The sequence below is a fragment of the Talaromyces amestolkiae genome, assembly GCF_001896365.1.
Source record: "Talaromyces amestolkiae strain CIB chromosome Unknown scaffold7.1, whole genome shotgun sequence".
NCBI classification, from domain to species: Eukaryota; Fungi; Ascomycota; class Eurotiomycetes; order Eurotiales; family Trichocomaceae; genus Talaromyces; species Talaromyces amestolkiae.
Genome location: NW_024468043.1, coordinates 1,215,156 through 1,242,950, shown reverse-complemented (window position 1 = coordinate 1,242,950; position 27,795 = coordinate 1,215,156). Strand labels below are relative to the sequence as shown.

Genomic DNA, 27,795 nt, shown 5'->3' with positions numbered 1-27,795 from the left:
GATTCAAAGAATTGAAAGAGGAAGCGTGAGCGTAGCTATTAGCTGTTATGGAGGGGTTGATTTGAAATCGATTGCGGCCTCGGCATGCGGTCATCGGAAAGAAGCCGACTAATTTTCTACGTGATCCGTCACATCACCCCAAGCTCCAGCCACACCAACCACACAACAACACCACCACCACCAGCAAAACAGAATGTCGTCAACATCGAGATGGGCAGCCGCCGACCCCGAGGAAGAGGCAGCCCTTGCCCAACGCAAACTCGAAAAGGAAGCCAAGAAACGCGCAAAAGCCGAGAGACAGCGACTGGAGGAACAACAACAGAAACAAGCAGCAGCAGCAGCAGCAATTGCGATAGCTCCCAATGGCGCATCAGAAGACGCACGACCGACGAAACGACGACGTCTATCCACCGACAGCGCTCCGACAGAAAAAGCAGAAACAATCGAAAGGAAACTGCTACGCTTCCCGAGCACGGAATGGTCGCCTTGTCGACACGTCGACAACTACGAACGTCTGAACCACATCGAAGAAGGCTCCTACGGCCTGGTATCGCGCGCTAAGGATTTGACTACTGGCGAAATCGTTGCACTCAAGAAATTAAAAATTGACAATGCGCCCGACGGGTTTCCCGTTACGGGACTGCGAGAAATACAGACCTTGCAGCGAGCACGACATATCAACGTCGTCAATCTACGCGAGATCGTCATGGGAAACAGTATGAACGAGTATGTCCCCCCTCTTCCATTTCGCGTCTTCATGAAAAGTTCAAGATACAAGATTATTAACCTATGTCCACAAAAACCTCCCTGCCGCACAAGGGAAGGGAGCTTTTTTGTTTTATTTATAGTGTCTACCTAGTCATGGATTTTCTCGAACACGATCTCAAAACCCTTCTTGACGACATGCAAGAACCCTTTTTACCGTCCGAAACCAAAACAATTCTGCAACAAATCCTTTCCGCCACCGAATTCCTGCATGCAAACTGGATCTTGCATCGCGACCTCAAAACCTCAAATTTACTGCTAAACAACCGCGGCGAAGTCAAACTCGCCGATTTCGGGATGGCGAGGTACTTTGGAGACCCGAAACCGACACATTTGACGCAATTAGTGGTTACGTTGTGGTATAGGGCGCCGGAGTTGTTGCTAGGTGCAGAGAGGTATGGAGCAGAAATTGATATGTGGAGTGTTGGATGCATATTTGGGGAGTTGCTGAAGAAGGAGCCGCTGTTTCAGGGGAGGAATGAGGTTGATCAGTTATCCAAGGTATACTCTCGCCTCTCTATTTTTCTTTTATATGAGAGTTGTTATAGGATCGTGGCTGATGTCAAACAGATATTCGCAATCACCGGACCACCAACGCAACAAATCTGGCCTAGTTTTCGGTCCCTACCAAACGCCAAATCCCTGCGTCTCCCTCCTTCATCCTCCTCATCAACATCATCCTCCGGAAAAGTCACAGTCCCTCTTCTCCCCCGCTCCCAATTCTCATACCTCTCAAACGCAGGCCTGAGTCTGCTCTCTTCTCTTCTAGCACTAAACCCATCTTCTCGTCCCACAGCAGCAGAGTGTCTTCGACACGCTTATTTCCGAGAAGACCCAAGACCAAAGGCCAAAGAAATGTTCCCCACGTTCCCGTCAAAGGCGGGTCAGGAAAGAAGACGGAAAAGGGCGACGCCGGAGGCACCGAGGTATGGTGACGAGGCGCCCAAGTTGGATTTTGCGGACGTTTTTGGTGGCGCGACTTCTACTGAAGGGAAGGAGGCTGGGGCTGGGTTCACGCTTAGGTTGGGATGATCCTGACGTCAAAGGGACGGTCATGTTGAGAGACTATGTATACAATGGAATACTATACAGTTCAACGGCGTAAAGAAAGACGCACCATAACCCATAACACAGAAGCAAAGAAAAAATCAACAAAAAGATATCGGCGAAGCCAATGAATACGAAGGACTCGTAATCCTCGACCCAGCCGGACTTTTGATGGAATACTTATCCTTCCGACTCAACAAACTCCCCGACATTGACCTCATCGCATGACTCTGTGATGAGAACGAGCGCACCGAATCTGGACTGCATGCACCACTCGCCAAAAGCGACGTGGGGGACGACAAGCCTGAATCTGCCGTCGCTGCTCGCGTAACACCGAGTGCGTCCAGGTTCGATTGCGAATAGAACCTACTCTTGGCCCCTGAGAGAGCGCTACTCGACGCTGTAGCACCAGCAGAAGGAGCAGCAGCCAATGTAGCCGAAATACTTCGATACCTATCAACCGAACCCGAACTGAAATACCGCTGCGAACCTCGACTGAGTGACGCGTCACTCGTATCCAGCGCTGGAAGTAGAACGGTCGGACCGAATGGTCTAAACGGGGAGAAAGTGTCGCTTTGTCGAGATATGTCGAGGTACAATCGTGGCGGCGTGTTTTTGTCGTGAAAGAGGCCAAAGTCGCCTCTCATGCGTTGCATGCTGAAACCGAATTCGGGGTCGACTTCGGCGGTTGTTTCAGATAATGAAGGTTGTTTAGTGTCAACGGGGGTGCTGTCAGTGTATGATGCTAGTGGAGATGGGAGTGTGGCACAGGATGAGGAGGTGCATGAGAGTAGACTTGTTGGGCTTGTTGGGGCGACCGGGATCAGGTCTTTGCGTCGAGTGGTCTTTTTGAATCTATTGGTCCAGGTCTTTAGTCTCGAGTGCTTATCGGATTGGTCGAGTATGTCGTCTGAAATGGCTGTCGATGATTGGGACATCTTATTTGTTCTATGAGATATTAGTCCAGTTGAAGTAATTTCATGAGATGCATATACCCCGACTCGCTGATTGTCTGGTATCTCTCCCCGTACCACGAGACAGCGGACTTTGACCCTCTTAACCGACTCGCAACCTTTCTGAATAGTTTGGCCATGCTGAAGCGTAAGAATAGTCTGTAACTTTGCGTGGACAGCTGTCTATAATGTCATGTACGACATACTTGATAAGGAACGTGACGGACGGGTGGGGGGAGAGGTCCATCTTGAGGGCAAGCTTAGCTACTCGTTGTCATTGTCGAGGTTGATGTCAACGAAGCAGGAGCGACTGAGTATCCGAATAGGGAAGTCGCGACTGCCTTCTAGACATGGTTCTGCACAAATCACATGCCATGGGCTCTGTTCATCATGAATCTACGTCACTACCGATTTCATCTCCTGCATCTATGAATGTAGAATAAAGATGTGTCGTGAGGTCGAGGACACATTGAATATTCCATGTGCTAACACATGCATGTGTATACATCACAATTGATCGTATGTTCCACCATTCGTGCTCGGTGGGACAGGCATAATGGAAGCGGTCGATGCTCGTTTCTCGAGACACTCGGTCGGTCTTCATCATGAAACATAATACATAATAGAGTCGGTATAGCACAAATATGAGAGAAACATGCTGACTGTCGCATTTGCTTACGTAGTATGGAGGATGAACATAAACAGACCCATCGTCACATCTAATTTCCCATCGTCTGCATAGTATGGAGTCTATGGAGTGGTGTTTCAGTAGTGCCGTCCGATTACCGTCTTATTATCCAATCATGGCGCGTTTTTATTTTTTTGTTATCGGTGGGGGGCTCCACTCAGAATCGTTTCCACAGTTCCACCTGCTGATAGTGGGTCTCTAATATTCTGATTGGCTGGAATTGTGTATCGATCAAGCTTCGTGCCTTGCCTGATGGAGACTAGTCAGGGCACTCAGTGTCTGATTGGCTGTTTACACCTCTACAATGGGGCAGGATTTGCGCTATCTCGTCTCTGCCAGGTTATCTCGTCGCACAGACTGCCCAGATCGAGTCTTCTCTGTATCCGTACATACGTACGATCAGTCGTGGTGGCTACGTGGCTGGGTAGCCAGAACTATGGATACTCCATACGCACACGTACCACGATGCATCATACGGCGCGGCCAATGTCCCTGTACAGAACAATGCCGATACACATGCAAAGAAAAAAAAACAATGGTCCTGCCGATCGCCAGCCCACCGGCATTTCCCAGCCAGATGGCCCAGATCTGCCCATCACATATTTAAGAGCTAGTCTAGTCACTCTAGTCCCTTGCTGGTCTAATTTCTGTACACTGTCGCGATTTCAATTCTTTCTTGACATCTTAACTCCTCCAATGCTCAACATCTAGCACAGAATGCGAACTGGCTTGTGTATAGGCGCAGGCCTAGCTGCAATCACCCACGTGCATGCCTTGGCACCGCGCACCCAGGTTGCCGACGAGTACGATTTTGTCGTGGTGGGCGGAGGTCAAGCTGGTCTCGTGCTCGGAGCTCGTCTGTCAGAAATTGCGAACTACACCGTCCTCGTGCTGGAGGCAGGGACCAATGGGGATGAGTATCGAGAGCGCATAGGTATGTTGAAATTTTTGTTCGATGCCATGTGCGACGCGCTGACTCTCCAGATACTCCCGCATACTCTTACTACGAGTCGCTATGGACGACACCGATGAATTGGGCATACTACACCGTCCCCCAAACCAATGCCGACAATCGCGAGGTGGAATGGCCCCGTGGGAAAGGACTCGGAGGTATGCACCTTTGGAAACCAAAGAATGGGCAGATTTAACCAAAAACAGGCAGCTCTGCTATCAATGGATTGTACCTGACGCGCCCCGGTAAAGACGAGATCAATGCGTGGAAAGACCTGCTAGGAGACATGGACGGCGCAGACAATTGGTCGTGGGATTCGTTCTACGCTGCAATGAAGAAGAGTGAAACGTTTACTCCTCCTTCGGATGCAATTGCAGCCGAAGGAAATATCACGTGGGATCTGTCTACTCGTGGTACCCAGGGACCGATCCATGCATCGTATCCTGGATAGTAAGTTCATTCTCTATTCGCATGTCGATTCAAACTAATTGTGTAGTACATTCCCCCAAGTCGGCGAATGGATAGAGTCCCTGGAGGCTATGGGCATTGCTCAGTCCAACGAAATGTATGGTGGTGATGTTTACGGCGGGGAGGTCTCGACCTCGACCATCAACCCTACAAATTGGACGCGCTCGTACAGTCGGACAGGGTATCTCGATCCCCTCGCAGACAATGGCAACTATGATGTCGTGGCCGATGCTTTCGTCATGCGCATTCTGTTCGACAGTTCGTCTCCTTCGGACAATCTGACGGCAAACGGTGTTCAGTATACTCTTGATAGCGGCAAGACGAATTGCACAGTCAAAGTCAACAAGGAGGTTATTCTGGCCGCTGGTACAATTGGCAGTCCTGCGGTGCTGCTTCACAGCGGTGTCGGCCCGAAGGATGTTCTTTCAGATGCCGGAGTTGACTTGGTGTCTGAACTTCCTGGTGTGGGTCAACATGTTCAAGATCATTTCGTAAGTGCTCTCTCTCCCCTTTTCTGATAGCAGGCATTTAACGTGAATAGAGCGCCACTATCAAATGGAACACGAGCGTTGTGACTTCTGGGTCGATCTTCTATCAGAATTTATCTGAAAAGGTTCGTCATCGTCCTACCTAACAAACTAGACGAGCTGACCATCCTAGAATGATACTCTCTACCTCTCCTACATCGACTCAGCCATTGCCTACGTCAACTCCACGCTGATGTACGGTGACAATCTGAACTCATTGCAAAAGAACATCACCACCCAAATAAACTCATACACCCTAAACACAACATATGATGCAGGTGTCATTGCAGGATACAAAGCAATAGCCAACATGACGGCAACCACGATTCTCGAGAGTTCTATCGGCCAGATTGAGCTTCTATTCATGAACAGCGATTCAAATGGTGATATCGGCATCACTGCTGCCCTTCAACATCCTTATAGCCATGGCCGCATATACATCAACTCTTCAAATCCGTTGGACTATCCTGTGATTGACCCGAATTACATGTCATTTTCTGCCGGTATGTCTTCTATGTCTTCTCCAGGTATACAATTTCACCAACTAACGTATTAGATTATGAAATCCTCCGTGACGGCCTCAAACTTGCTCGTCAACTCGGCAACACTGAGCCTCTAAGCGGCTGTCTCACAGCAGAGACGTCGCCCGGCTCCAATGTGACAAGCGACGACGATTGGCTTGATTGGATCCGCTCAGCAGCCAGCTCTGAATTCCATCCTTCATCGTCCTGCGCCATGCTTCCCCAAAGTCAAGGTGGTGTAGTCGACGCTAACCTCCGCGTATACGGTCTTGCCAATGTCCGCGTCGCAGATGCCAGCGTTGTCCCGATTGCATTATCGACGCATCTCATGGCGTCGACGTACGGAGTCGCAGAACAAGCGGGTAACATCATCCGTGCGTACTACACGAACACGACTACGACGGGCACTTCTGACCCTGGCTCTACGGCTTCGGCGACAAGTACGGCGTTGAGCGCTCATGCGACTACTAGTTCTGTCACCACTCAGACAGCGCCTTCTGGTGGTATCCAGACCGTATCTGTGTCTGCTTGGACTGTTATCTTCGTCGCAGCTGTTACCATCTTCATCTCTTTTTGAGGTTTGAACATTTCGTGTGACTTTCCATTTCAGTTCACATAGTCTTTTTTCACATATCAACTTTAATGATCCCGCCACTTACCTCCAACACCACCAGCAGCAGCATGGTCAATAAAACACCCGCGACTTCATGATGTTTATATCTTTTCACTATACCTACGGCGTTTCTTGTTCATATGGAGTTTGCGACATACAGGGGAGACATATACCCAGCAAGGCAGGCAGGCAGGCAGGCAGGCAGGACAGGTTCTGGAAAGATTCGATATACCAATGTTTTTTTATTCGATTTTGTTTCTTGTATAGTCGGGTCGGTCACCTGGTGGGGTAGATAGTTTTTCGTATATTTTAGATATCTACAGATGAAATAACACTTCAGAATGCACATATTCTTCCTGCTACGCCGAGCTCTTACGTGTTTTTTAGATCGTCAGTACCGAGATTGGCATCTGTTTCTCTTTAAAAAATAGTCAGCGCGAGGATTCTAGAGTAATTCTGGTATTACATGAAAAGGACGTTGTCGTATGTAGCTGTCGGCGGACCACTGTTAGGTGATCAGACCCCCCGGCCCCATACCTCCAGGCTTCCATGCGGCATGCCCTAACTTTAAATCAACCTCCCCAAACAATCCATGCACCAAACCACCAAACCCATCCCATCCCATTCCATTTCACAAAAATGAGTACCACTCCATCTGGCCACCCCATCCCGATCCACACAATAAACCTGTCTCTCCCCCCCCTCGAACGCTATGTCACCCTTTCTACCTTGTATGCATCCCGCATGCGCGCCATGCTACCCATATTCGACGACCTCATCAACTCCTTATCACCACACATTCCCTTGCGTCTAGTACACACTCTTGCGCGTCTGGCGTTGAGGGGGTTATGGTCAAAGGAAGAAACGGATGAGATTCGCGGCATTGCGCGCGCGGCGGGCGTAGAGGTTTATTTTCTTGTGTGCTTGAATACGGTGTTGGATTTGTTGATGGGGTGTACTAGTGGGGGTATCCTTACCAAGCCCAGGTCGGCTAGGTCTGATGGTGATGGGGGAGAGAGGGGAATGGTGCATTTCAGGACGCTGGATTGGACGATGGATCCGCTGAGGGACTTGATTGTGCAGCTCGATTTTGTGCGTGATCCAGTCAATGGAGATGGCGAAAGAGGGGAAGTGCTGGCGTCCAGCGTCACGTACGTCGGCTTCGTGGGCGTTCTGACCGGTGTACGACGCGGCCTGAGCGCATCGCTGAATTTTCGACCTGTGCATAATAAGCAGCCAGGATTCGGAGGCGATGTGGCATTTTATGTTAATCATCTGCTTGTGTTGCTGGGGTGGCGACAGTCGATTGCGTCGTTGATGCGGGAGTGCCTTTTCACTCCTTTCCAGTCTTCATCTGCAACAGAAAATAAAGATATATCGGATTTGAGGAACATACAGCGGAATATTCCAAGTGTGCCTACGACAGCTGCATATCTCATCTTCAGCGATGGCGAGACTACGCTAGCCATGGAAAAGGATTACAAGACTGCCGTCGTACGGTCGTCGGAGTCGTTTATTGCTACTACGAATCATGATCAACCACCTTCATCTGATACGGATGGAATCAGAAAAGAAAAGAAGATGGGGAATCATATAGGTCTGAGCCTGATTTCCTCCGATGTACAATCCATCCAAGATTTGATCGAGGAGAGTACGGAGCGATATGAGTGTATACAAGCGCGATGGGATGAGAAGGTTCGTCGACACAATAAACAACAATCAAGAAATGCGGAGCAGGTACAAAGAGGGACACGGTCGTCGGTACGTCTACGGCAGAAACGGGAGGAAAGTGCGGAGTTAGCGATTACACGAGAAGAAGCGATTGAGTGGCTCACGATGTATCCGGTGCTGAATGAGTCGACGCATTATGCTTGTTTGATGGATGCGAAGAAGGGGGAGGTGGTTTGGGGTAGGAAGTATGATGCTAGTGAATGGGAGTAGCCGTGAGACTTCCAGTTTGAATATGGTCATTATATGTCTATGCGAACACACCAGCACATACAGATTATAAGTGCAATGATCACCATCCGGAGATATCTTGATGTGCTCTTTTCCGACCAACACCTCCATCTCGAAGTTCAATATGGTTGATTTGGCACCTCTCATGCATCGACATTATCATAATACCATCTATATTGCCTAATTTTGGATTTTCTTAGTGAAGGTCAGGTGCGGTCTTTCACTGTAAGTACTTACGTACACCATACACTATGATCAAGTGGAGTCGCATGTGGCCCTACTATACAGCCATAAAGGCGTATAAAGGGCATACTCAAAAATTTCAGTTGAATAACAAGACTCAGCCAACAGTCTACATTGGTGACTAGACTCCAGGCGAGTTTTCAAGGGGAGAGAAAGTAGTAAGTAGCAAAATGAGGATCCCGGTGGACAGGAAGATATTCTAACCACATAATCCCTTACTGTAAGAGTGAAGCATACTTGTAGATTGATATCTAGTTAAAAGAAAATGAAAACCAAGGACTTATGACATTATGCTGAAAAAGATTGCTACTCACACAGATTGACCATGATGTATACGCCTGGGTGATCGCCCCAGATGAATCTTCTCAAAACTCATTTACCTGCGTGTTCTTGCAGCCTGGACAAGTCCACCTGCTGCTTTGATGTGTTTGTCTATTTTTACAGTATAAGCATCGGTACCTTCCCGTGCCGAAGAATCCTTTTCTTTTGCACTTTGGCAATCTTTTTGGCGTCAGTGTCTCTAGTTCCTTGCTCTCAGCCTCCAAACGTGCAATTTTGTGTGCGGTCTCTTCTATCTCAGCCCTAATTTTTTCCTCCAGCTCCTGGTCTCCTACTGTTTGTCAGCCTGATCCCCCTTTTTTTCGGCATCGAGAAGAGAGTTTCTTACGCTGATTTTGCGCCTCTTTCAATTCCTTCATTTCCAAGCGGTGTTCCTCTTTTAGCTTCTGCTCCAGTCCTTCTAGCTCATCTCTGATCTCGATTCCTGCCTCTGTCTGAAATAGAATCTTCCCATCACGCAGCTCCTCTTGGATTCGAGTCGGCGTTGGCCTATTATTCAACATTGACTTGACCAACGCACGAGCATCATCCGCCCTTCCCGTCATTACCCTTCTGACCGTAGAACCATAGCCGATCATCTCCTTCCAAAACTTCTGTTTTAGCTCCCCCTCGCGTCTTGCCCCCTCTTCTTCACTCACTTTCTCCCACATCGTCGTCGCCAAAACCACATTCACCAACGACCCTTCTCCGCACAGCTTTTTCATGATGCGCAGATTCTTGAGGCTGGGACCTTCCATGCGGAAATCGGTGACGCGATGCAGATAGATGATTCCAGACAGTAAGAGACCCTCGTCGTAGGTTTCCTCCATCCATGCAGCGATACGTCGAAGAATTTCGGTGTCGCTTAGTTTTGTGTTGCTAAAGCCGGGGGTGTCGACGAGGACTACACTTTTGCCATTTATGCGGCATGGGACGGCGAGGACGTCTTCGGTGCCTTGTCACAATATTAATGGCTATTTCTAATGATAAGATGACGAGAACCGTACAAGATGCAAGATTGTGGCCGACTTGGAGATTTTCCCCAGTCACGGCTTTGATTAGGGAAGTCTTCCCAGTACCGGTTTGCCCGAAGACTGCTATCACGATAGGCGGCGATTTGTCTTGCACGGTATCATTGTCGTCACTTGAGTTGAGATACTCGAGAATATGCGTCCAGTCGGTCGTAGGAGAAGATTCTATATCTTCGTATCCAGAATCTCGTCGCGGGACTGAGGGGTTGTTTGTATTAGACTCATGGGTCGCTTTGGTGCGTGGAATATAAGGTGGCGGTACTTCATCTATAGAAAGAAGAGCTTCGTAATATTCATAGAATCCGTCATGGACAGGAGTGAAGTGAGGGCTTTCTTCGAATGGGATAGAAGCGTCGAGTCCATGGATGGCTGGATCAGGGCTATCCCATGAGTCATTCCAGGCTCCAGGTATTGAGGTATTTTGGGGCATTTCGCTATACTTCAAATCAAGAACGGTAATATCAAAATAAAAGCAGGAGAGAAACAGGATTCTTACCGCCAGTGGTAGCGGCAGACTTTATAAGCTGCATGGTGGGTAAGTATCTCAGCCTCGTACTCACTTGAACATGACTGTATATGATGCTCGTTCCACGAATCCCGAGTAGGTTACAAACCCTTCGGTATACAGACTACAGGTTTGAGCCATAAGCTGGCTGCACCACCAAGTACTTGCTGATAATTAGACTACATACAACTAGGATAAGTAGCCTGACCGACGTTGATCCATTGAGTATTCATCTTTTCCTTGAAGATACGGCATCATACATTCACTAATGACCATTCGCGCGGCGTGTTAGACTTGGATTCTATTTCTGGTACCTGTGAACCCTAATGACTGTTTCCATTAGTTTACGCTGCCTAGTATTGCTGATTCCTACTTGGTTGTACATTCCTGCATAATGAATATCTGCGGACTTGTACGACAGCATACTGACCTTGAATCATACCTTGATAGGTAGAAAGTGAGATTTGTCCTACTGGCGACATGTAGTGTGAGGCTCATAAACAAAAATCTCCGAATGCCATATCCAACAGGGCCTAGACATGTCTTGTTCCATCATGCGTGGCTTTCAAGGCCTATAATCTTGGTTCTTCGCGAGTCTACTAGATATTTCAGCATTCAAATCAATAGGTGAACGCTCATTGACTGATTATGAGGTATATAGAAAGGTTTGGAATGGATGAGAACCTCATATGTGAAGGCCTTACAGAGTAGAGTTTCAGCGTCTTGTGCATGCGGCAGGTCTGGCCGCAATACTATGACAGACTTCGGATTTACGCGTGTGGGACATCAAGTTCTCAAAGAAACCGGCTTACCTGAGCGTCCTTGCAGCTTTATGAAACAGTGGTATGCGTGATCAGGTTGGATAGTTACATCTCCGAGTTTTGTCACCCACATGATTTACACTATAAACACAAACATTCCTCACTATGTTAACTCAACCTCATTTAACCTCCTCTTTTTCCTCTCCTTCACAGTAATCTTCTATCTAAGCCAACAGACTAATTTTTGGTTCCTACCACAGGATCCGCAACCGCACAATCTAGAATCCCGCATTTAGTCCAACGTAGGTAGCAGAACCCACCTGACTCCCAACTATCAACCTCAGCCATTTCAACGTTGCAGCAGAAGTCAATAGGGTTAAAATGGTTAAATAACTCAAGCACACGCATAAACCTATTTGATGGCGTTATGAGCGGTGGCTGGGAAGAATTGCTAAACCCAGAGTTGAATGATCCTGGGTGTATTTGATCAAAATACGCAGGACTGATAATGACACCAGTCCAAATAAAGGAGCACTCATAATTCACATGTGGTACTCAACCTGACATATTCCGAATCACCAGCTTGTGATTCATCCCTCTAAATTCTTAAAGCGTGGCAAATTCCATAAATGCTCCGCCAAATCTGACTCCCATGATCTCCAGACATGCGGGTTTGGAAGGGGAAAACAACGCTTGTGAACTTGGAGTAGACGGTATCCAAAAGTCCAGGTTGTCGTCTGGTTGTCGGTAATGAGTCGCTAGATAGAGATCTCTTGTAATGAGACCAAATTAACTTTCTTGCCACTCATGTTCCTCCAAGATGGCTTTCATGCAAGCTGCAGCAGTAGCAGCAGCATAGTCTTGCCAGTGCTTGTTCTTATGACTATCCGCGTAATCACACACGCCTTTGATAACAAGGCATGGCAGATTGCCACAAACCCCTGAAGCTTCCATCTCAAAAGCGATAAGATTGTGCTGGGCCGCAGTCTCATTACGATGCTGTCCAGACTTCATAACTGTGTCCCCAGACCCGACAAGCCCGAAGTGGATTTTCGGATTTGGCGAGCTGCGCTTTGCAGCTGCCTCCACCAGTCGTTGGCGAGGGACCAACGAGCCCTTCTGGCATCCAAGCTCCTGACACGTTAGTTTTCGTGCCTCTTCACATACTGGATCCGTCTTGCCTTCACAAGCACCGCATGTTGTACATGATGCTGGATCTTGGTGCTTGTGCCGGTATGTGGATTGGAACAGTTCATCCTTGTCGATCCCTGGATAGTAAGATCTTTTGAGCCCTGGCTTTATCTGCAAGATTTTGAGATTTTGGGAAAGCTTCGTTTCAACACGTTCTCGCACTCGCAACCCCTTAAGTTTGGCTAACATCCCTTGAATTTTTCGATTAGGTTGATAGGGTCCTGCCCTGGTCAAAAACGTATCCGAAAGCTGCCTACCAAGGTCGTACTGCACAATTCCATCACTGATCACCACATCGCCAAGGATCAGGTCGTCGTTCGGAACTCCCCCACAAACCCCAACCACAAGCCCGAGCTTGACCTCCGGATAGCTGGACCGTACACTCGAAGCCGCTTGGGACGCAGCGCCTTTTCCCATGTCCGCCATGTGAACGAGAACTACGTTGTGATGCTGGATTTTACCCAGAGTGTACGTATTTTCGTCTCCGATTGCTTTTCCGTAGTTCTCCCCTTCTTCACCCCAAATCTCCTCGAAAAGTTCCCTGACGGCGTCCGCTTCCAGGGGTAACGCACAAAAAATGGCGACATTGAATTGGGTTCGGTTGGCCGGTTTGATACGGGCGTTGTGATCGTCGGTCCGAAAGATGTTGGAAGAGATGGGGATATCCGACCCAGGAATCTCTTCAATTTCCCAGTCATCTTTATACGCGTGATATAGCCCCCGAAGGGGCAGTACAACTTTCTCATAAAGAAGTGACTGTCTGATCTCAAGACCCTTTTCAGGTTTGGACTGGTCAATGGAACACTCTCCGAAAATTTCGGGGTCGAGACAGTTGTTCACTACCGCATTATAAGCGGCGCCAATTGTGTTTCCCAAGTCACTGCAGCTTGCTGTAGTCCAAGCCCACTCGTAGTACTCGTTGATTGTGGTTTCATCCCAGAGGTAATGGGGGCTGTCAGGTCTGAGCGGCTTCTTGGCTGCAATTTCAACGAGAATAACTCCCAACGCTAGGACGTTAGGATACATGTGGAAAAGGTCATCCGCAATGCAGTAGTCCAGTATTTGCTGCTTGTATTTATCCAATTTCGTGGTAAAATACGGATGAGGCCGGATTTGTTTCCGATCACTGATATTTTCCTTCAGCATTTGGATATTCTCATGAGTCCATGGGCTCACCATCCAATAGGAATTATAGTACTGCCACACTGATCTCGCGATAGTATATGCTAGCGTAACTTTTACCCTGTTTGAGAGATGTACTGTCTGTTCCAGCCATTCTGCGAGAGAGATACCTGCTTGGGGAAGAAAATCCCGCCAGATATTCCCTTGAACGGTGTCGTTGAACTTCATCACATTGTTTTGGATATAAAAGTGGATAGGTTTATTCTTCTCACTACCGATCAGCCTGCAGAATCCCTCAGTTTCGACTTTCCGGAGGCCGTTTGGTAAAAGAGACTTGCTCTGCGTCGTAGGCGATGGACTCGAAGATTGGATCGTAAATGAGACTTGTTTCTTCCGAGATGGTTCGTTATGTCTACACACTCATTAACAACAGAACATTAACTAACTTCACCCGTTTCTAGAATTTTTCAACCTGCCTATACCTAGCAACTGATATCTTCGCCTCTCTCCACCGGTACTGACAATTGGTTGTATGATAAGATGTAGTGCTTGCCGCAAACAACAGCTCAAACGGGATAGTCTCGTCGTCGCGGGTATCATGTTCAGAATTCAATCGCAGCCGCGCGTAATCCAGATGTTGTGTGCTACATGAGCAGGTCGAGTACATTCGGAGTTGGGTATAAAGTGTATTGTTGACTTGGGTGGGGTAGCTAGTGTCCTTAGAAAAAAGTCGTATCTGCTCATCAGAAGTGGTATCTGGTGAATCCATTGCGCGCTGGCAATCAGTGATAAAATGTAGGAGGGAAGTATACTCAAGGTTCTGCTGGACGAATTGTGTTAGGCTGCGTCGAATATCGCGAACAAGAATTTCCTCGGCGGGCTTGTCTTCCATGCACTCTAGTATCCTCTGAAGCGCACCAAGCAGCTTATTTCCTCTAACATGTTTATTTCTCGAGATCTGGGCAGTGATCTGTTCAAATTGTAAGTTTTAGTGCATTTTGGCGGATCTTGCAAACTGGTCAATCGCTCACTCACAGAACAAGCTTTGTTAACAAGCTCTGCAACCTTGAAAAGCTTGGAATTTATCCCTGCCTGGTCTGAGTAGGGGATTTGATTAGCCAGGATGAAGAGTTCGCCGCCGAGATGAGCGAATCTGTTATCCTGCGTATCCCGGCCAAGAAGCGTTGCCAGTTTGCCGACCCAGGGGAAAACATCCCGACAGAGATCAAGAATGTTCTCCATTTGGACGAAGCCTTATGCTTTACATCTAGTTGCGAGATTTCCTCTATAACCACTTAAAGAAGGTGAAGAGCGAAAGTGAAGTTGGACCAGAGCGAAGGCACTGCAGCCTCGTGCTAACTGCGGGGTACATGCATACATGGTCAGCTCGTTGATAATTGGCATGGGATGATAAAGTCTCAGGGAATTTTGGAATTCTGATGATAGCCGCTAAAACCCTTAGCACCGATACATTGGTGCTTTCAAGATGTCAGAATCTTGTACAATCTTCAACGCCGCCATCGCATGTCGCAGCATATTTAGGAAGGCCCTGACAGTTTCACGGCTGACACAGCAAGAATGGGCTGAAAATAGATTGGCGGAATTTAATCTTTGGGCCGCTGGAGCAGGTGCCTATGCAACAGAGAAAGCCTCAATGGATCATCGATTACGAGGCAATCAAGATGCGCACACTATCCTGGTCAATCTCTTGTTCATGTTGGAAATTCTGGTCCAAAAGTGTATAGAGGAAGCTCATCAAGCAGATGACAGCATCCCGGCGCTATCTATAGTGGAATCGAACAGAATGAAGGAGGTGGAGGATAGTTTGAATCAACTAACAAGGCTGACAACTGCGATCCGAAAAGCCGGAACCCGATCTCGACTTCAAAAGGCGGACAGCTCATTCGATCCTAATGATCCCCGAATTCTTTCCCTGCGCGAACACCTTAAATGTATTGTCTTGGTATATCCCGAGGAGCACGGAAGTCTAGATTCAAAATCGATTAAAAAGCAACTAAATCCAGCACGATTGACTCCAATTCAATTACGATTGATTGATGCCAACCTGAGGCGAAGAAATCGCTTTCTATACGGGCAGCAACATGCTCAAAAACTAGGAAGTAGTTCTGAAACCCCGGAGAACATGCCAAGTGGGACATTCACGTTGATAAAGCAGGTGCCAAGTACGGATGTTGGCGAGGCGGCTACCCTTTCACAAGAGGAGAAGATAGTTACGAAGGATAGCCGACAAGTTCGGAGTACGACAACTGCCACCCTGGTAGACGAGCCGATTGTGATTCCGCTAAAGGCGGTAGTCAGGTCCACAACAACAGTCGTATCGGTAACAAGCTCTCGGATATCTTACCCAAGGCCTCCACCTATTAAAGATAATCAAGGGCTTTTCACATGTCCTTGTTGTTGTCTATCCCTCCCTATAGCGATAGTTCGTGGAAATCAATGGAAGTAAGTCCGTCTTCCCAAAAAGCATGACTTGATCTAAATTCTTTGGTTGGCTGGACAGAAAGCACCTGGCGGGAGATATTTTACCGTACACATGTATTCTCGAGAATTGTCCCCAACCCGACAAATTCTACATGACAAAAGAGGCCTGGCTAAGCCATATGGATGACGAACATGAAGGCAGGGAGCAATGGGTATGCCATGTATGCTCGCAGAAAAACATATATGCCACATTCAGGGAGTCAAGTGATTTGACTGCGCATATTGAACAAGACCACAGCAAAGGAATCAAACCACAGCAGATACCCATGTTACTCTCGGCATGGCGGCGCAAAATTCCTCTCGAGATTTCCACTTGTCCACTTTGCCGATTCGAGGGCGATAATCAAAACGCCGTGCTCGACCACATTGCTGGGCATATTCACTCGTTTTCGCTGAGATCACTGCCATGGGCTCCGAGAGAAGGCTTTGAAGAAGAAAAAGATGAAGAAGAATACGGAACATATTTTAAACAACATCCATATTTTGACATCCATAGTTCACGGTCGGAGCTTTCGTCGAATTCACCTGGAATGTCATCCGTGGTCACGGGAACGGGAAGCTTTGCCGGCGATGATTCCGAGAACCCAGCTGAGTCTCCCCGCCAGCAGCAAGCAGAACTAACAGAAGATATTCTTGATCAAGTATCGTATGGTGTATCAGGACAAGTAAATACAAGCGATTGGCTGGCGGGGCTCAGTAATGACCCAGAGAACCCGAATCCCTCGCTGGGAAACGTACTGGCCGATTGGAACGTTGATGATCTTCCATCCCTGTATAAACGGGTGGATGCCGACTGGTTCGCTGTCTTCAACCCTGAAGTTCAGCGCGTCTTGGACGTTGAGCTGGTCCATCACCTTGTGCACGATAGCGTTGTCTGTTGTGTGCGATTCAGCTGGGATGGCAAATACGTTGCGACGGGATGCCACAAATCTGCTCAGATCTTTGACGTGGCTACTGGCCAGAATGTAGCGACGTTTCGACACGAATCTGTTGATAAGGATGTCGATATGTACGTCCGTGGTGTCTGCTTCAGCCCTTACGGAGACTATCTTGCTACTGGCTCAGAGGATCATCAGATTAGGGTGAGGTGATCTAAGTTCATACTGTGAAGCAGTGTGCATTTCTAACATCACACGTAGGTTTGGGATATCGCAACCCGTTCTATCAAGCATGTTTTCACCGATCACGAAAACGATATCTACTCGCTCGACTTCGCTAGCAATGGTCGTTACATTATTTCTGGCAGTAGTGATAAGACAGTACGTCTTTGGGACGTCTTGAGGGGCAAGCTCGTCTACACTCTCAGCACTGAAGATGGTATCGCTACAGTTGCTATATCTCCAGATGGTAACTATATAGCAGCTGGCTCTCTCGACAAGAGCATTCGTGTCTGGGATACAGCTACTGGTCACATCGTTGAACGCCTAGAAAGCCCTAATGGCCATAAGGACAGTGTATATTCCGTTGCATTTGCACCCAACGGTCGCGATCTTATTAGTGGTAGTCTGGACAAGACTATCAAGATGTGGGAGCTCACAGCACCCCGAGGCATGCTCCCCGGAACCGGTGTCAAGGGTGGCAAGTGTGTTCAAACTTTTGAAGGCCACAAAGTATGAAATTCGCTATAAGAACATGCTGAGCTTTGCTAATTTGGTTAGAACTTTGTATTAAGTGTTCGTTTTACGCCTGATGGGCGCTGGATAATAAGTGGCTCCAAAGACTGTGGCGTTCAGTTCTGGGACGCGACCACGGGAAACGTCCACATGAGGCTTGTGGGCCACAAAAACTCTGGTGAGTGCTCTTGATGCGTGTTTCCCCAATGGATAATGGGAACTGATCATTTGAGATAGTTATCTCCGTCGCGTCGAGCCCAACGAATAACCTTTTTGCCACTGGTAGTGGTGACATGCGTGCCAGAATCTGGAGGTTAGTATATCGGAAAAGGACGCTGGGCGGTGCTAACCATTGATGCAGATACTCTACCAAAAATACTTAATTGTATTGAGCCTGGATACAGTTCAGGCAATGGAGGTTTTCTACACTAGCACCAAAAATGGGAAGGAGACAATATGGGCAGGAAAATCGTTATAATATTGGGCTGTCCTTCTGTCACATATGCGAATCCCATAAAAATGACTGATTGCAATTCTTTCAATCTGTGTGTCGAAATAACTGAAATTAGCCCGGTTTCAAGACCTCAATTGCGCTTCAAATAACGTGTCAAATAGATTCAGTCGCTTTTCCATAGTGTGGAGGATCACGTCACTCAAGCTCTAGGAGTTGACTAGCTTTCTAGCGCGTTTGCTACTATAAATTATAGATAGCTAACATCTCTTGAAGCTGAAAGTCGGTCAACTACAAAAATCACACATGAACGGTCTCTCCCTCTTGATCTCCCAGCACATATTCGCCAAAACGTCTACTATCGACCCCCTTCTCAAACAGAATATCCAATTCCTCAAACGTCCTTCCCCTCGTCTCCGGCAAACATAGCCAACACCATGCACTACACATAGTCGCAATCCCTGCAAAGAGGAATCCCACCTTCCCCCTCCAATTGCCCTGGTCTTGGTCAATCGCATACGGGATGCTTACCCCGAAGATGATATTCCAGATGTGGCAGCTCACCGTCGCAAGTCCGATTGTCATTCCGCGTAATTGCACAGACGGGATTTCGGTTAGGATAGTGAAGCATGCCGGCCCGATTGTTATGTCGTAGGTAAACAGACAGACCAGGATTAGAGAGCATTGTGCCCAGATGGGTGCTGTATTGTCTGAGCTCGAGCGGGCTTGCGGAATGACGTCGAGGATGCCAATTAAAAACAACAACAGCGCGATAGCGAGTGTGCCCCAGATGTATAGGGGACGACGGCCGAGTTTCGAAATGAGCGGCCACGAAACAATCGTACCTATGAATCCTATCGCTGTGAGGCCGACGTTCATGGAGAAGGCGTCCGAGGAGTTCAGTCCGGCACGCTGAAAGAATTGCACGGCGTAGTTGACGTACAGAACTTGACCAGAGAGCGGCTGGATGCTATACACCATAACGGCGATTATCAGCCGGCGGAGATTAGGCCCACGGAAACAGTCGAGGTAGTTATGGTGTTTGGTCAGTTCTGCCTCGAGGCGAAGGGTGTGCTGGATGTTGGCAAGGGTCGGCGTGATGTCAACTTTTGATGAAGAGGAGGTGAAGCGCATGAGAGCTTCTTTTGCGTCCTCGATTTGGCCTTTACGGGTGAGCCACCAGGGGGAGTTGGGACAGAAGACCACAAAGGCCAAGATGAGCAAGGCCGGGGCCCATTGCGAGGCGTAGGGGATGCGGTACGCCCATTGCGACGAAAGTGTATTTGTTCCCTTCAGTTCGCCGGAAGCAATTAGTTGGCCCACTACGAAACCGAGATTCACCATTGACCCTGCCACGCCACGGAGGACGAGCGGGCAAACTTCACCAATGTAGGCAGAGGCGATAATCGGGTAGAAAGCTATAACTGTGCCGTTGAAGAGTTCGCCGAGGAATAGAACAACAGGTGTTGTAGCGAAAAACTCCATGAAGATATAGGCAATGGACAGCACAGAACAAGCAGTGAGAGTAACCTTTGGTCCGAAGCGGTCGTACACCCAACCAGAAAGAAGCGCGCCAACGACACCACCGATACTGTTGGCATAATTGAACGCACCGTTCCAGGCGGCGCTCACAACATATTCGTCATTGTACAGGTAGCCGAATTGCCTCTTGAAGGGTTCTAGTCCGACAATACTGCCAACAAGAGCGCCATCGAAGCCTTTGAGGACGACAGCGACGTTGATCACGATGGACCACAGGACGGCTGGCCTATACAGTCTGACAGCTTCCCAGAAGCCGAGCGCGTGTTGAGTTCGCGTGTATAGCTGTGATTGCTCGGCCTGCCAAACGGCATCTTCTGTATAATCTAGAGATTTGCCTGTTGCAGAGGGGGACTTGCTCAGCTGGTCTGCCATGGTGACTGGATTGCGCAAGTTGCAAGGATGCCTACATGTAGCTTATGGCCGGAAGAGACGGTCAAGTTATAGATTCCGCGTTGTCTAGTCCTGCCCAAGGACCAGTCTTATCACGAGGACATTCCATTGTCGAGCTGGCAATGGCCCAAAGCAGTAACTATAACAGTCCTCGGAGCATCTGCCGAGATGTTGATAGCGCTAGTCTTGTGCTGCACTGGCCTAACCGAATTCAGCAAAAGTAACAGTTGAGTTTCGAAGGTGGAGCAGTGTTCGCTGTTGGCCAAGACAGGCCGTAAGCTGCTTATCACGAGGGGAATTTCCCCATTGGTCTACAAGCTAACCCAGGCCGGTAATTTTTACAGCGGCTTGAAGTTCCCCGTTCACAAGGTTGGATCTGGGCTTGTGCGGAGCTGTCTGATGTTTTATATATATATATATGTATATATATATATTATTTGGTTAAGCAAGAGTGCCTCCTGATAAGACTTCTGGCTCAACCTTTGAATTCCTCGACGCGACTCGTAGCCACCATGTACCCGCAGCCAACTCAGATAACCCTAACTCAAGCTGAACTCACCAGCCAAAAAATCTCCTCACACAACCTCCAATCCGCCATCGAAGCCCTCCATCGCGATGGTCTCGTCGTCCTCAGCAATGCCGTTTCTCCAGGCCACCTGGACAAATTAAATGAGCGGATGGTCCCAGAGGCAAAAACGCTCTACGAGCGATCCTCAACCCACCGTAACTTCGGCGCAAAAACCGGCAATATTCAACAGGAGCCCGTCCTCGAAAAGGACTATGTGTTCCAAGACGTCGTCGCGAACCTGTTTGCCTTGCAGGTTGTCGAGTGTATGTTTGGGCCTCGGCCTTCACTGCGTTTCTACAGTGCGAACACGGCGTTCAAGGCGGAGAATCGGCAGCCCGTGCACGTCGATGTGAATTTTGACTTTCCCAAGATCCCATGGGGATACGCAATTAATATCAATCTCGTCGAGACGACGCCGGAGAATGGGGCTACGGAGGTGTGGCTCGGTAGCCATACGGATACAACGAAGGACGTGCTTGATCCGCAGTACGCACACAAGCAAGTGCGCGAGGATCTCCTCGATGAACGCCGAAAGATTGGAAAGGGAGGAATCCAGCCACAAAGACTGCCAAAGGGTAGTCTGATCATTCGCGACATGAGGCTCTGGCATGCGGGAATGCCGAACACTACGGACGAGCCGAGAGTCATGCTGGTCACGATTCTGTTCCCGCATTGGTATCGCAGTCAACAGAAGATTCTTTTGCCGGCGGCTTTGGGGGAAACAGTCAAGAGATGGGAGGGAGTTGATGCGCAAGTGGACTGGGTGGAGGAAGGGTATGATTATTTGCAGGGCAGACATGACCACGACTTCTCCTTGAAACCTTAGAGAGGATGTGTTATTAATACATTCATTTATTTCGTAACTGGACTAGAAATGGCAAGTTCTAGTACTATTAAACGAGGTGTAACATCTCTCCTAATCCCTTGACAACCTCAATACAACCAACCCGGCTCATCTCTTCGGCACCTTCCATAGTATGGCTGTAATCTTTACTTAGCCACACCTGTTCCATTAACTCATACACCTTCCGTAATGACTGTATTTTTCGCAGTTTATACATGGTCATCAGTCGCTGCTTGACAAACTCGCGGTCCTCTGGCTCGGTCGCCTCGCATCCAGCCGTAAACAGCGGCCAGACATGGGCAGATATCAGAGGCGATGAGATAGGTACAGAAGCCATAGAGTCGATGCATCGCCGTACCTGAGATAGCGTAAGCTCGTGCGGAGCTCCAATGTCGTAGATGACCCGGTAGAGGTAAATGAGGGCAGCTGAGCGGTGTGCTTCTGTTGTGTGTCTTTGATGATCCGATGGACTGGCTGAAAAGTTCATGGACAACAGCTCATTTTCGACCTGTTGCCCAACCAATAGAAGATCTGCTAAAGCCACGTTGGTTCCATCGTCTTCGTTGCCATCAAATGTAAAGGTGGCGTCGTCCTTTCGTACCTTGAGCTTGCTGACCCGGGCCACGGCTTGCATGATTGCCGGATGGTATCCTCTTGAGGATTCCAGATCAACGGACGGAGATGTACATGCACCTCGTTCTTTGCACGGCCAGTAGTGACATATCAACGGCTCGGTGCCCCCGGAGACCGCGGATAGCATGTCGTGGTAGAGTATTTGATTCAAGAGGAAGCGCGCAGACGGCGTCGTCATGGATTGCGGACCGCCTCGAGCTACGATCATCTCCTTTGCGCCTATGAGATGGTTGACATCGCTGTCGCTGGAATTGTCGAATTGCTTACTGATCTCGAGGAGCAGAATCGAAGCTATCGCAGCATCATTTTGGGCGGCGAGTGCTAGATCTTGAGCCAATGTCTCTCTCAGGGACGCGATGGTCTTGATACGATAATTTTGCGCCGCAATAGCGAGAGCGTGACTCCGGCTTGAATCAGATTTAGAATCCGCGACTGCCAGATGACTAGCTGCAATTGAAAGGACGGCATGGCGCACCGGACTGCCCGAATCGCAGAGCGACATTGGAGTCAGGTACATCTGGAATGGATTCGTCTGATTTACGGGTGTTATGCATAGTAGTGGAGATATACATGCGGTCCAATGATGGAGAAGTCTGTATTGTTCCAGGGTCATGTCTGGTGGGCGGAGGGATAACGATAGCTCAAGGCTGGACTGTGGAGAATATGAAAGCTGCTCTGTCAACCGACGGCGCGTAGTAGCGTTCTCTGACCTCCATCTGAGCCGCAGTCCATAGCCCTGGCAATGAATGTGCAGCCGCGTACAGCGACCACACTCGGGCTTTGTCTCGTCGCATTTGTAGCCTGCCGCGCGACATGTCCAACACCCTGTGCGCGATCTCGTCCGTTTAGCGCGTTGTGGAGATCGAACTGGGCCCGCGTGGTTCATCATTAATATGGCTTGTGCTGTTTGCGCTTTTGTTGAAGATTTGTCGGGGTTCTGACCGACAGCGACGAGTCGGACGATCTTGAAATGTTATCTATACCGAATCACGTGGGGCAGGCTTGACGCACTAAAGTCTCCGATATGTTATAATTACGTATATAGTACAAAATACAATATGAAAATATTCTTTATTACTTATTTATTTGCGTTGGGCTGGTATCGTGTCAAGTATGATATTCATTTTATGTGAGCATGTCGTGAGCATGTCGAAGGATGCATATATACTACGAAGGAAGAACCGCATACATCTCTCGTATTCTGAAATTCAATTGGACATGACCACACACGGAATTTGCATATAATATCATTGAACTAATCTTGACTTTCTCAAAAAGTGGTCAATTGAAGATGATAGTGCCGCGCAAAATCAATTCATTCTTAAAGTATGGGCTGGTCTAACTATTATTGGAAATGCTCTACCTAAATGCGGAGTCATCTCCGGAGTAAGCCTTGTGGTTAGCTGATGCCCTAGAAATTCTGCATGATGCAAGTCTTGGTTGAAGGTGTAGAAACGTTAGCCATGTTCCAGCTTGACCCGTATTTCTTCTTTGTTTTAGTCCAGCCTTCACGCGAATGGTGTTTTGCCTTTGAACTCGAATAGTAGTTCGTAGCACTTACATCCAGCAGCTAGTGGCAACTGAATACTAAAATTTCTCGTAGAAGGAACTTAGGTTGCCTTTATAGTAGGAATCAAGAAAATATAGCTACCAGGTTCATTGGGATCATATTATGCAATAAGCCTTGCTATCTTTTTCTACGCTTCGTAGTTCGAGATGGTAGCATAATAGCCCTCTTCCAAGGCTGGTCCAGCAGTATTAGATAGGAACGAATCATGTCTGCACTCCAAGGCCAGCAATGTGTACTGTTGTTTGGTTTACTGCGGGTTGCTGAACTGGTTGATGATCAATTATATATTTCTTCTTGACTGTTTCCACGCATCAATTTAAAAAACAATTACCGAAAATGTTGATAAAGTAAACCAAAATCAAAGTGACTACAATTCAAACAGTCAAATAATCTTTTGATCGTAAGCCACGACAGCGAGTCAGGCACTCATCAGTTTTGATCTGGAAACTTTCTAAGCAAAAGCTCATCAAACTCCAAAACCGGACCAGTCCTCAAATTCCTCGACCAACTTATTTGCAGCGCTCAGCAACAAAGGCTCAATATCCTTATATCCTGGACCTAGCTGTGTAAGGATCTGCACCGCCTTGAGAAAATGAGGATCCTTCTGCCTTTGACCAAGTCCGTCTCTTTTGCTTAGAGCAGCGGTTTTTATCTCGTCCCAGCTTTTGAGCGGTTTCTCCGCACCTTCAATATCAGGTACGAGATTTCTAGAAAGCACTGGTCGTCCCTGTGTAATGAACGCTAGTATGGTGAGCAGCCAGTATATTCGAATCAGCATATGACTTGCTTCGCCATCCGTACATGCGGGCCGAAGAATCCTTAGGCAGTTGACAAAGGTTAGATTGTGGGCAAGATAGAAGTCAAACGCTGGGCGGCCGGGAGCATGGGTAGCAACCAGAAGATCAACAGCAAGGGAAATAATTTCTGATGTTATATAGGTGTTTTTAATATCGGAGTTTTGAAGCAGGTAAGCACAACCCAGGTGATAGTACTGTATCACGGTAACAGATGCAGTAGGGGATGACAAAATGGTGCCGATGTGCTGGATACCTTGCCCTGAAATGAGCCCGTCGAAGGTGTGGTCGCGCCGGATTCTGTCAAGCACATCGAGCAGAGACCCAGGCTGGTATATTTCGTCGTTTTTGAAAGGCAGACTGACCACACTAGCCATTGTGTTCCAGTCTACTGCGGTCAATGCGAGAGCATCGAGGGCCAGATTGCTGCTACCGAGCTCCACCGCATCGGCTAGTAGTATCAATGGATGTCCATMCCCGCCGATGAGACCGGCAAGAAGGGGTTTTGATCTTTCCAGTAGCCAGAATTGTAGGACAGATTGCTTGAGTGCTCTTAGTTGGCGGCTCTTGCTTTCAAAGAAAGTAACGAAGTCGCCTTCGTAACTATCACGCATCTGATCGTTAATAATGTTTCACATGGTAACTGTTTTTTGCTTACCTGAGGTCCCCTAGATGGTTCTCGATGTCATCGTCACTGACGATTCGGTTGGTTTTCCTGCCGTTCCAGGGCATTAAATCCTTTTCATTCTCTGAGTACAAAGCCTTGAGTTGATCCATAGTACATCCAAGCTGGTACGCTGCTGATAACCCCTGGTGAGCAGATTAGAGATGACGGAATATTATCTATTATTCCCGATTATCTTTCTCACATACATGGGCAACATGATTATGCCGGTTCCCATTGTAGAGAAGGCCATATTTCTCACGACTCTGATCAATCAGTTCCTTCAGGAAAACAGTACTCTGGTCGTGTCTTTTAACTAAGATGCCAGGCTCAGGTGAAATTCCAAAGGGAGAAGCCATGACCGAAAAGTCAGGGGAAGTGTCAGCAATAATCTTTGACCTGTCCAGAACTGGGCGGGCCCACGTTCTTAAAGTACAAGAATCAAGACAATTACTCATCATGCATCACTCGACTAGTTCCGGATGCATAGAGTACCAATGAACATCTATAATCAACACCATATACTCCCTTATACTATATGATACGCTACGTTAGTTTCCTTACACGGACAGAAGCTATCTTTTGGAGTACATAAGGCACTTCCTTCCGGAAAGAAGCCCCTGTTTTGCATATGATATACAACAAAAAGAATTTCATTCACTAATCAAATTGCTACTTGCAATATAATAAAGAGGCAGTTGAAATGGTGATGATAATTTTGAAAGACGTGTTATTGGAGGTATGGAATGAAATTCAATGCAGTAACAGGGAGCTTGTCAGCTGAACGAGCAGATCTAAGAAGCAAGAGTCGAGTGCATCTCTCGTATTTAAGGGTTTATTCGGAGTTTCTGGTCACGAAGTCGGCTATCGCTCGGCCGGCTGTGCGTCCAGAAAAAATGCAGCCACCTAGGAAAGTCCCTTCGAGAGCATTGTAGCCATGCATACCACCTCCGCCAAAACCTGAGGCTTCGCCAGCAGCATAGAGATTGGGGAACAGCGTCCCATCAGGACGCACAACATTTCCGTTCAAGTCAGTCTCTAGACCACCAAGGGTCTTTCTCGTAAGAAGATTCAACCGCACAGCAATCAGTGGACCGTTGGCCTTGTCACCAAGGAGTTTATGAGGTTTAGAGATGCGAGCAAGCCATTCAGGCCAGTAATTGCGCGCGTTATGAATCATCATCACCTGGGCATCCTTTGAGTACGCGTTTGTCATCTGCATATCCCTCGCCTCAATCTCACTTATTCATTGGCTAGGGTTAAGGAGTGGTCCATCAACTTTCTCTGCCAAAACATTCATACCTTCAACAAGGCTCTCAATGGTATCACGGACGACAAAGTCAGCTCCGTTTTCCATAAATTTTTGGACCGGGCTCGTACCATAACGCCCAAAGACTCTCTGGAGAAGCAGCCAAACACTTTTGCCAGTGATGTCAGGATTTTGCTCTGAGCCGGAGAGACCAAATTCTCTGGAAATGATAGCCCTATCAAGGATGAACCATGTATAATCGTAGCCTGTGGAGCATATATATTTCAAAGTAGCCAGAGTGTCACAACCAGGGTAAAGGAACGGAGGCAAGCGCTTGCCAGTAGCATCCAGCCATAAAGAAGATGGGCCTGGGAGAACACGGATACCATGGTTGGGCCAAATGGGATTCCAATTAGCCAGACCCTCGGTATAATGCCACATGCGATCAGAATTGACAACGTGGGCTCCAGCGTCCTGGGCGATATCAATCATGCGCCCATCGACATGCGCAGGAACTCCAATAACAAAGGACTGGGGGACCTTGGGCCCTAGTCGATCCACTGGCCAGTGTTTCTTTACCGCCTCCACATTTCCTCCTATCCCGCCTGAGGCAATCAAGATTGCTTTTCCGTATATCGCAAATGAACCTACTGATACCCGAGATGATGCGACCCCACGCTCTGTGTTTGTAGGTTCAAGAATTTGACCTCGAATACCTACGGCCGCACCTGTATTGTCATCGACAATCAGCTCGTCAACCTTATAGCGAAAGAGGAACTTGATCAACCCCTTTTTTGCAGCTGCCTTTACAGGTTCCGCAAAAATTCGTACGACTTCAGGCCCGGTTCCCCAGGTCAGATGGAAACGAGGAACAGAGTTGCCATGGCCATTCGCCGAGCCAGCACCCCGTTCGGCCCAGCCAACTTCAAGGAACGTCAGACCCAGAGACTTGACGTAGCTCTCCATCTCATCCGTAGCAAAGTTGACGAAGGCTTCTGCCCATTTTCGCGGCCAATGGTCCTCCTTCTCACGGTCAAAGCCAGCCGAGTTCATCCAATCTCCCATAGCCAAGTCTCGGCTGTCCTTCACCCCAAACTTACGCTGATCCTTTGAGTCAACGCAAAATATACCACCTAGCGACCAGAACGCCTGCCCACCAAGGCTGACTTCGCCCTCTTGGTCGACGATTACGGTGCGGACATTGCGTTTTGACAGTTCGTACGCAGCAACAAGACCCGAGAGCCCACCACCGACAATGATCACTGAATAGTCTTCCATTGATATTTTCTTTCTAACTTAAAGCACAAGATT

The 27,795-nt window shown here is 48.1% G+C and overlaps 10 protein-coding genes across 10 annotated transcripts; 5 read left to right on the top strand and 5 right to left on the bottom strand.

The window, feature by feature from the left end:
- Positions 1-193: 193 nt before the first annotated feature.
- BHQ10_004457 (uncharacterized protein) lies at positions 194-1,797 on the top strand (the record flags this gene model as incomplete). The annotated part of the gene is made up of 3 exons (XM_040876824.1): positions 194-726; positions 849-1,266; positions 1,336-1,797. The coding sequence occupies 3 exons, from the start codon at positions 194-196 to the stop codon at positions 1,795-1,797; spliced, it is 1,413 nt and encodes a 470-aa protein (XP_040732961.1).
- A 2,373-nt stretch (positions 1,798-4,170) lies between these two features.
- Positions 4,171-6,498, top strand: BHQ10_004456 (uncharacterized protein; the record flags this gene model as incomplete). Its single annotated transcript, XM_040876823.1, has 7 exons — positions 4,171-4,387; positions 4,438-4,563; positions 4,612-4,855; positions 4,902-5,364; positions 5,415-5,486; positions 5,534-5,903; positions 5,957-6,498. The coding sequence occupies 7 exons, from the start codon at positions 4,171-4,173 to the stop codon at positions 6,496-6,498; spliced, it is 2,034 nt and encodes a 677-aa protein (XP_040732960.1).
- Positions 6,499-7,173: 675 nt separating this feature from the next.
- On the top strand, positions 7,174-8,475 carry BHQ10_004455 (uncharacterized protein; the record flags this gene model as incomplete). Its single annotated transcript, XM_040876822.1, has 1 exon — positions 7,174-8,475. The coding sequence occupies one exon, from the start codon at positions 7,174-7,176 to the stop codon at positions 8,473-8,475; it is 1,302 nt and encodes a 433-aa protein (XP_040732959.1).
- An 881-nt stretch (positions 8,476-9,356) lies between these two features.
- On the bottom strand, positions 9,357-10,515 carry BHQ10_004454 (uncharacterized protein; the record flags this gene model as incomplete). Its single annotated transcript, XM_040876821.1, has 2 exons — positions 9,357-10,009; positions 10,062-10,515. The coding sequence occupies 2 exons, from the start codon at positions 10,513-10,515 to the stop codon at positions 9,357-9,359; spliced, it is 1,107 nt and encodes a 368-aa protein (XP_040732958.1).
- Positions 10,516-12,140: 1,625 nt separating this feature from the next.
- Positions 12,141-14,906, bottom strand: BHQ10_004453 (uncharacterized protein; the record flags this gene model as incomplete). The annotated part of the gene is made up of 3 exons (XM_040876820.1): positions 12,141-14,076; positions 14,147-14,634; positions 14,700-14,906. The coding sequence occupies 3 exons, from the start codon at positions 14,904-14,906 to the stop codon at positions 12,141-12,143; spliced, it is 2,631 nt and encodes an 876-aa protein (XP_040732957.1).
- A 1,526-nt stretch (positions 14,907-16,432) lies between these two features.
- Positions 16,433-18,162, top strand: BHQ10_004452 (uncharacterized protein; the record flags this gene model as incomplete). The annotated part of the gene is made up of 5 exons (XM_040876819.1): positions 16,433-17,248; positions 17,306-17,776; positions 17,825-17,957; positions 18,017-18,092; positions 18,141-18,162. The coding sequence occupies 5 exons, from the start codon at positions 16,433-16,435 to the stop codon at positions 18,160-18,162; spliced, it is 1,518 nt and encodes a 505-aa protein (XP_040732956.1).
- Positions 18,163-18,530: 368 nt separating this feature from the next.
- BHQ10_004451 (uncharacterized protein) lies at positions 18,531-20,144 on the bottom strand (the record flags this gene model as incomplete). The annotated part of the gene is made up of 1 exon (XM_040876818.1): positions 18,531-20,144. One exon carries the CDS (start codon positions 20,142-20,144, stop codon positions 18,531-18,533), a length of 1,614 nt encoding a protein of 537 aa, XP_040732955.1.
- Positions 20,145-20,674: 530 nt separating this feature from the next.
- BHQ10_004450 (uncharacterized protein) lies at positions 20,675-21,556 on the top strand (the record flags this gene model as incomplete). The annotated part of the gene is made up of 1 exon (XM_040876817.1): positions 20,675-21,556. One exon carries the CDS (start codon positions 20,675-20,677, stop codon positions 21,554-21,556), a length of 882 nt encoding a protein of 293 aa, XP_040732954.1.
- Positions 21,557-21,623: 67 nt separating this feature from the next.
- On the bottom strand, positions 21,624-22,724 carry BHQ10_004449 (uncharacterized protein; the record flags this gene model as incomplete). The annotated part of the gene is made up of 1 exon (XM_040876815.1): positions 21,624-22,724. One exon carries the CDS (start codon positions 22,722-22,724, stop codon positions 21,624-21,626), a length of 1,101 nt encoding a protein of 366 aa, XP_040732953.1.
- A 1,519-nt stretch (positions 22,725-24,243) lies between these two features.
- Positions 24,244-27,762, bottom strand: BHQ10_004448 (uncharacterized protein; the record flags this gene model as incomplete). Its single annotated transcript, XM_040876814.1, has 5 exons — positions 24,244-25,174; positions 25,230-25,381; positions 25,445-25,551; positions 26,181-26,451; positions 26,569-27,762. 5 exons carry the CDS (start codon positions 27,760-27,762, stop codon positions 24,244-24,246), a joined length of 2,655 nt encoding a protein of 884 aa, XP_040732952.1.
- Positions 27,763-27,795: the final 33 nt, after the last annotated feature.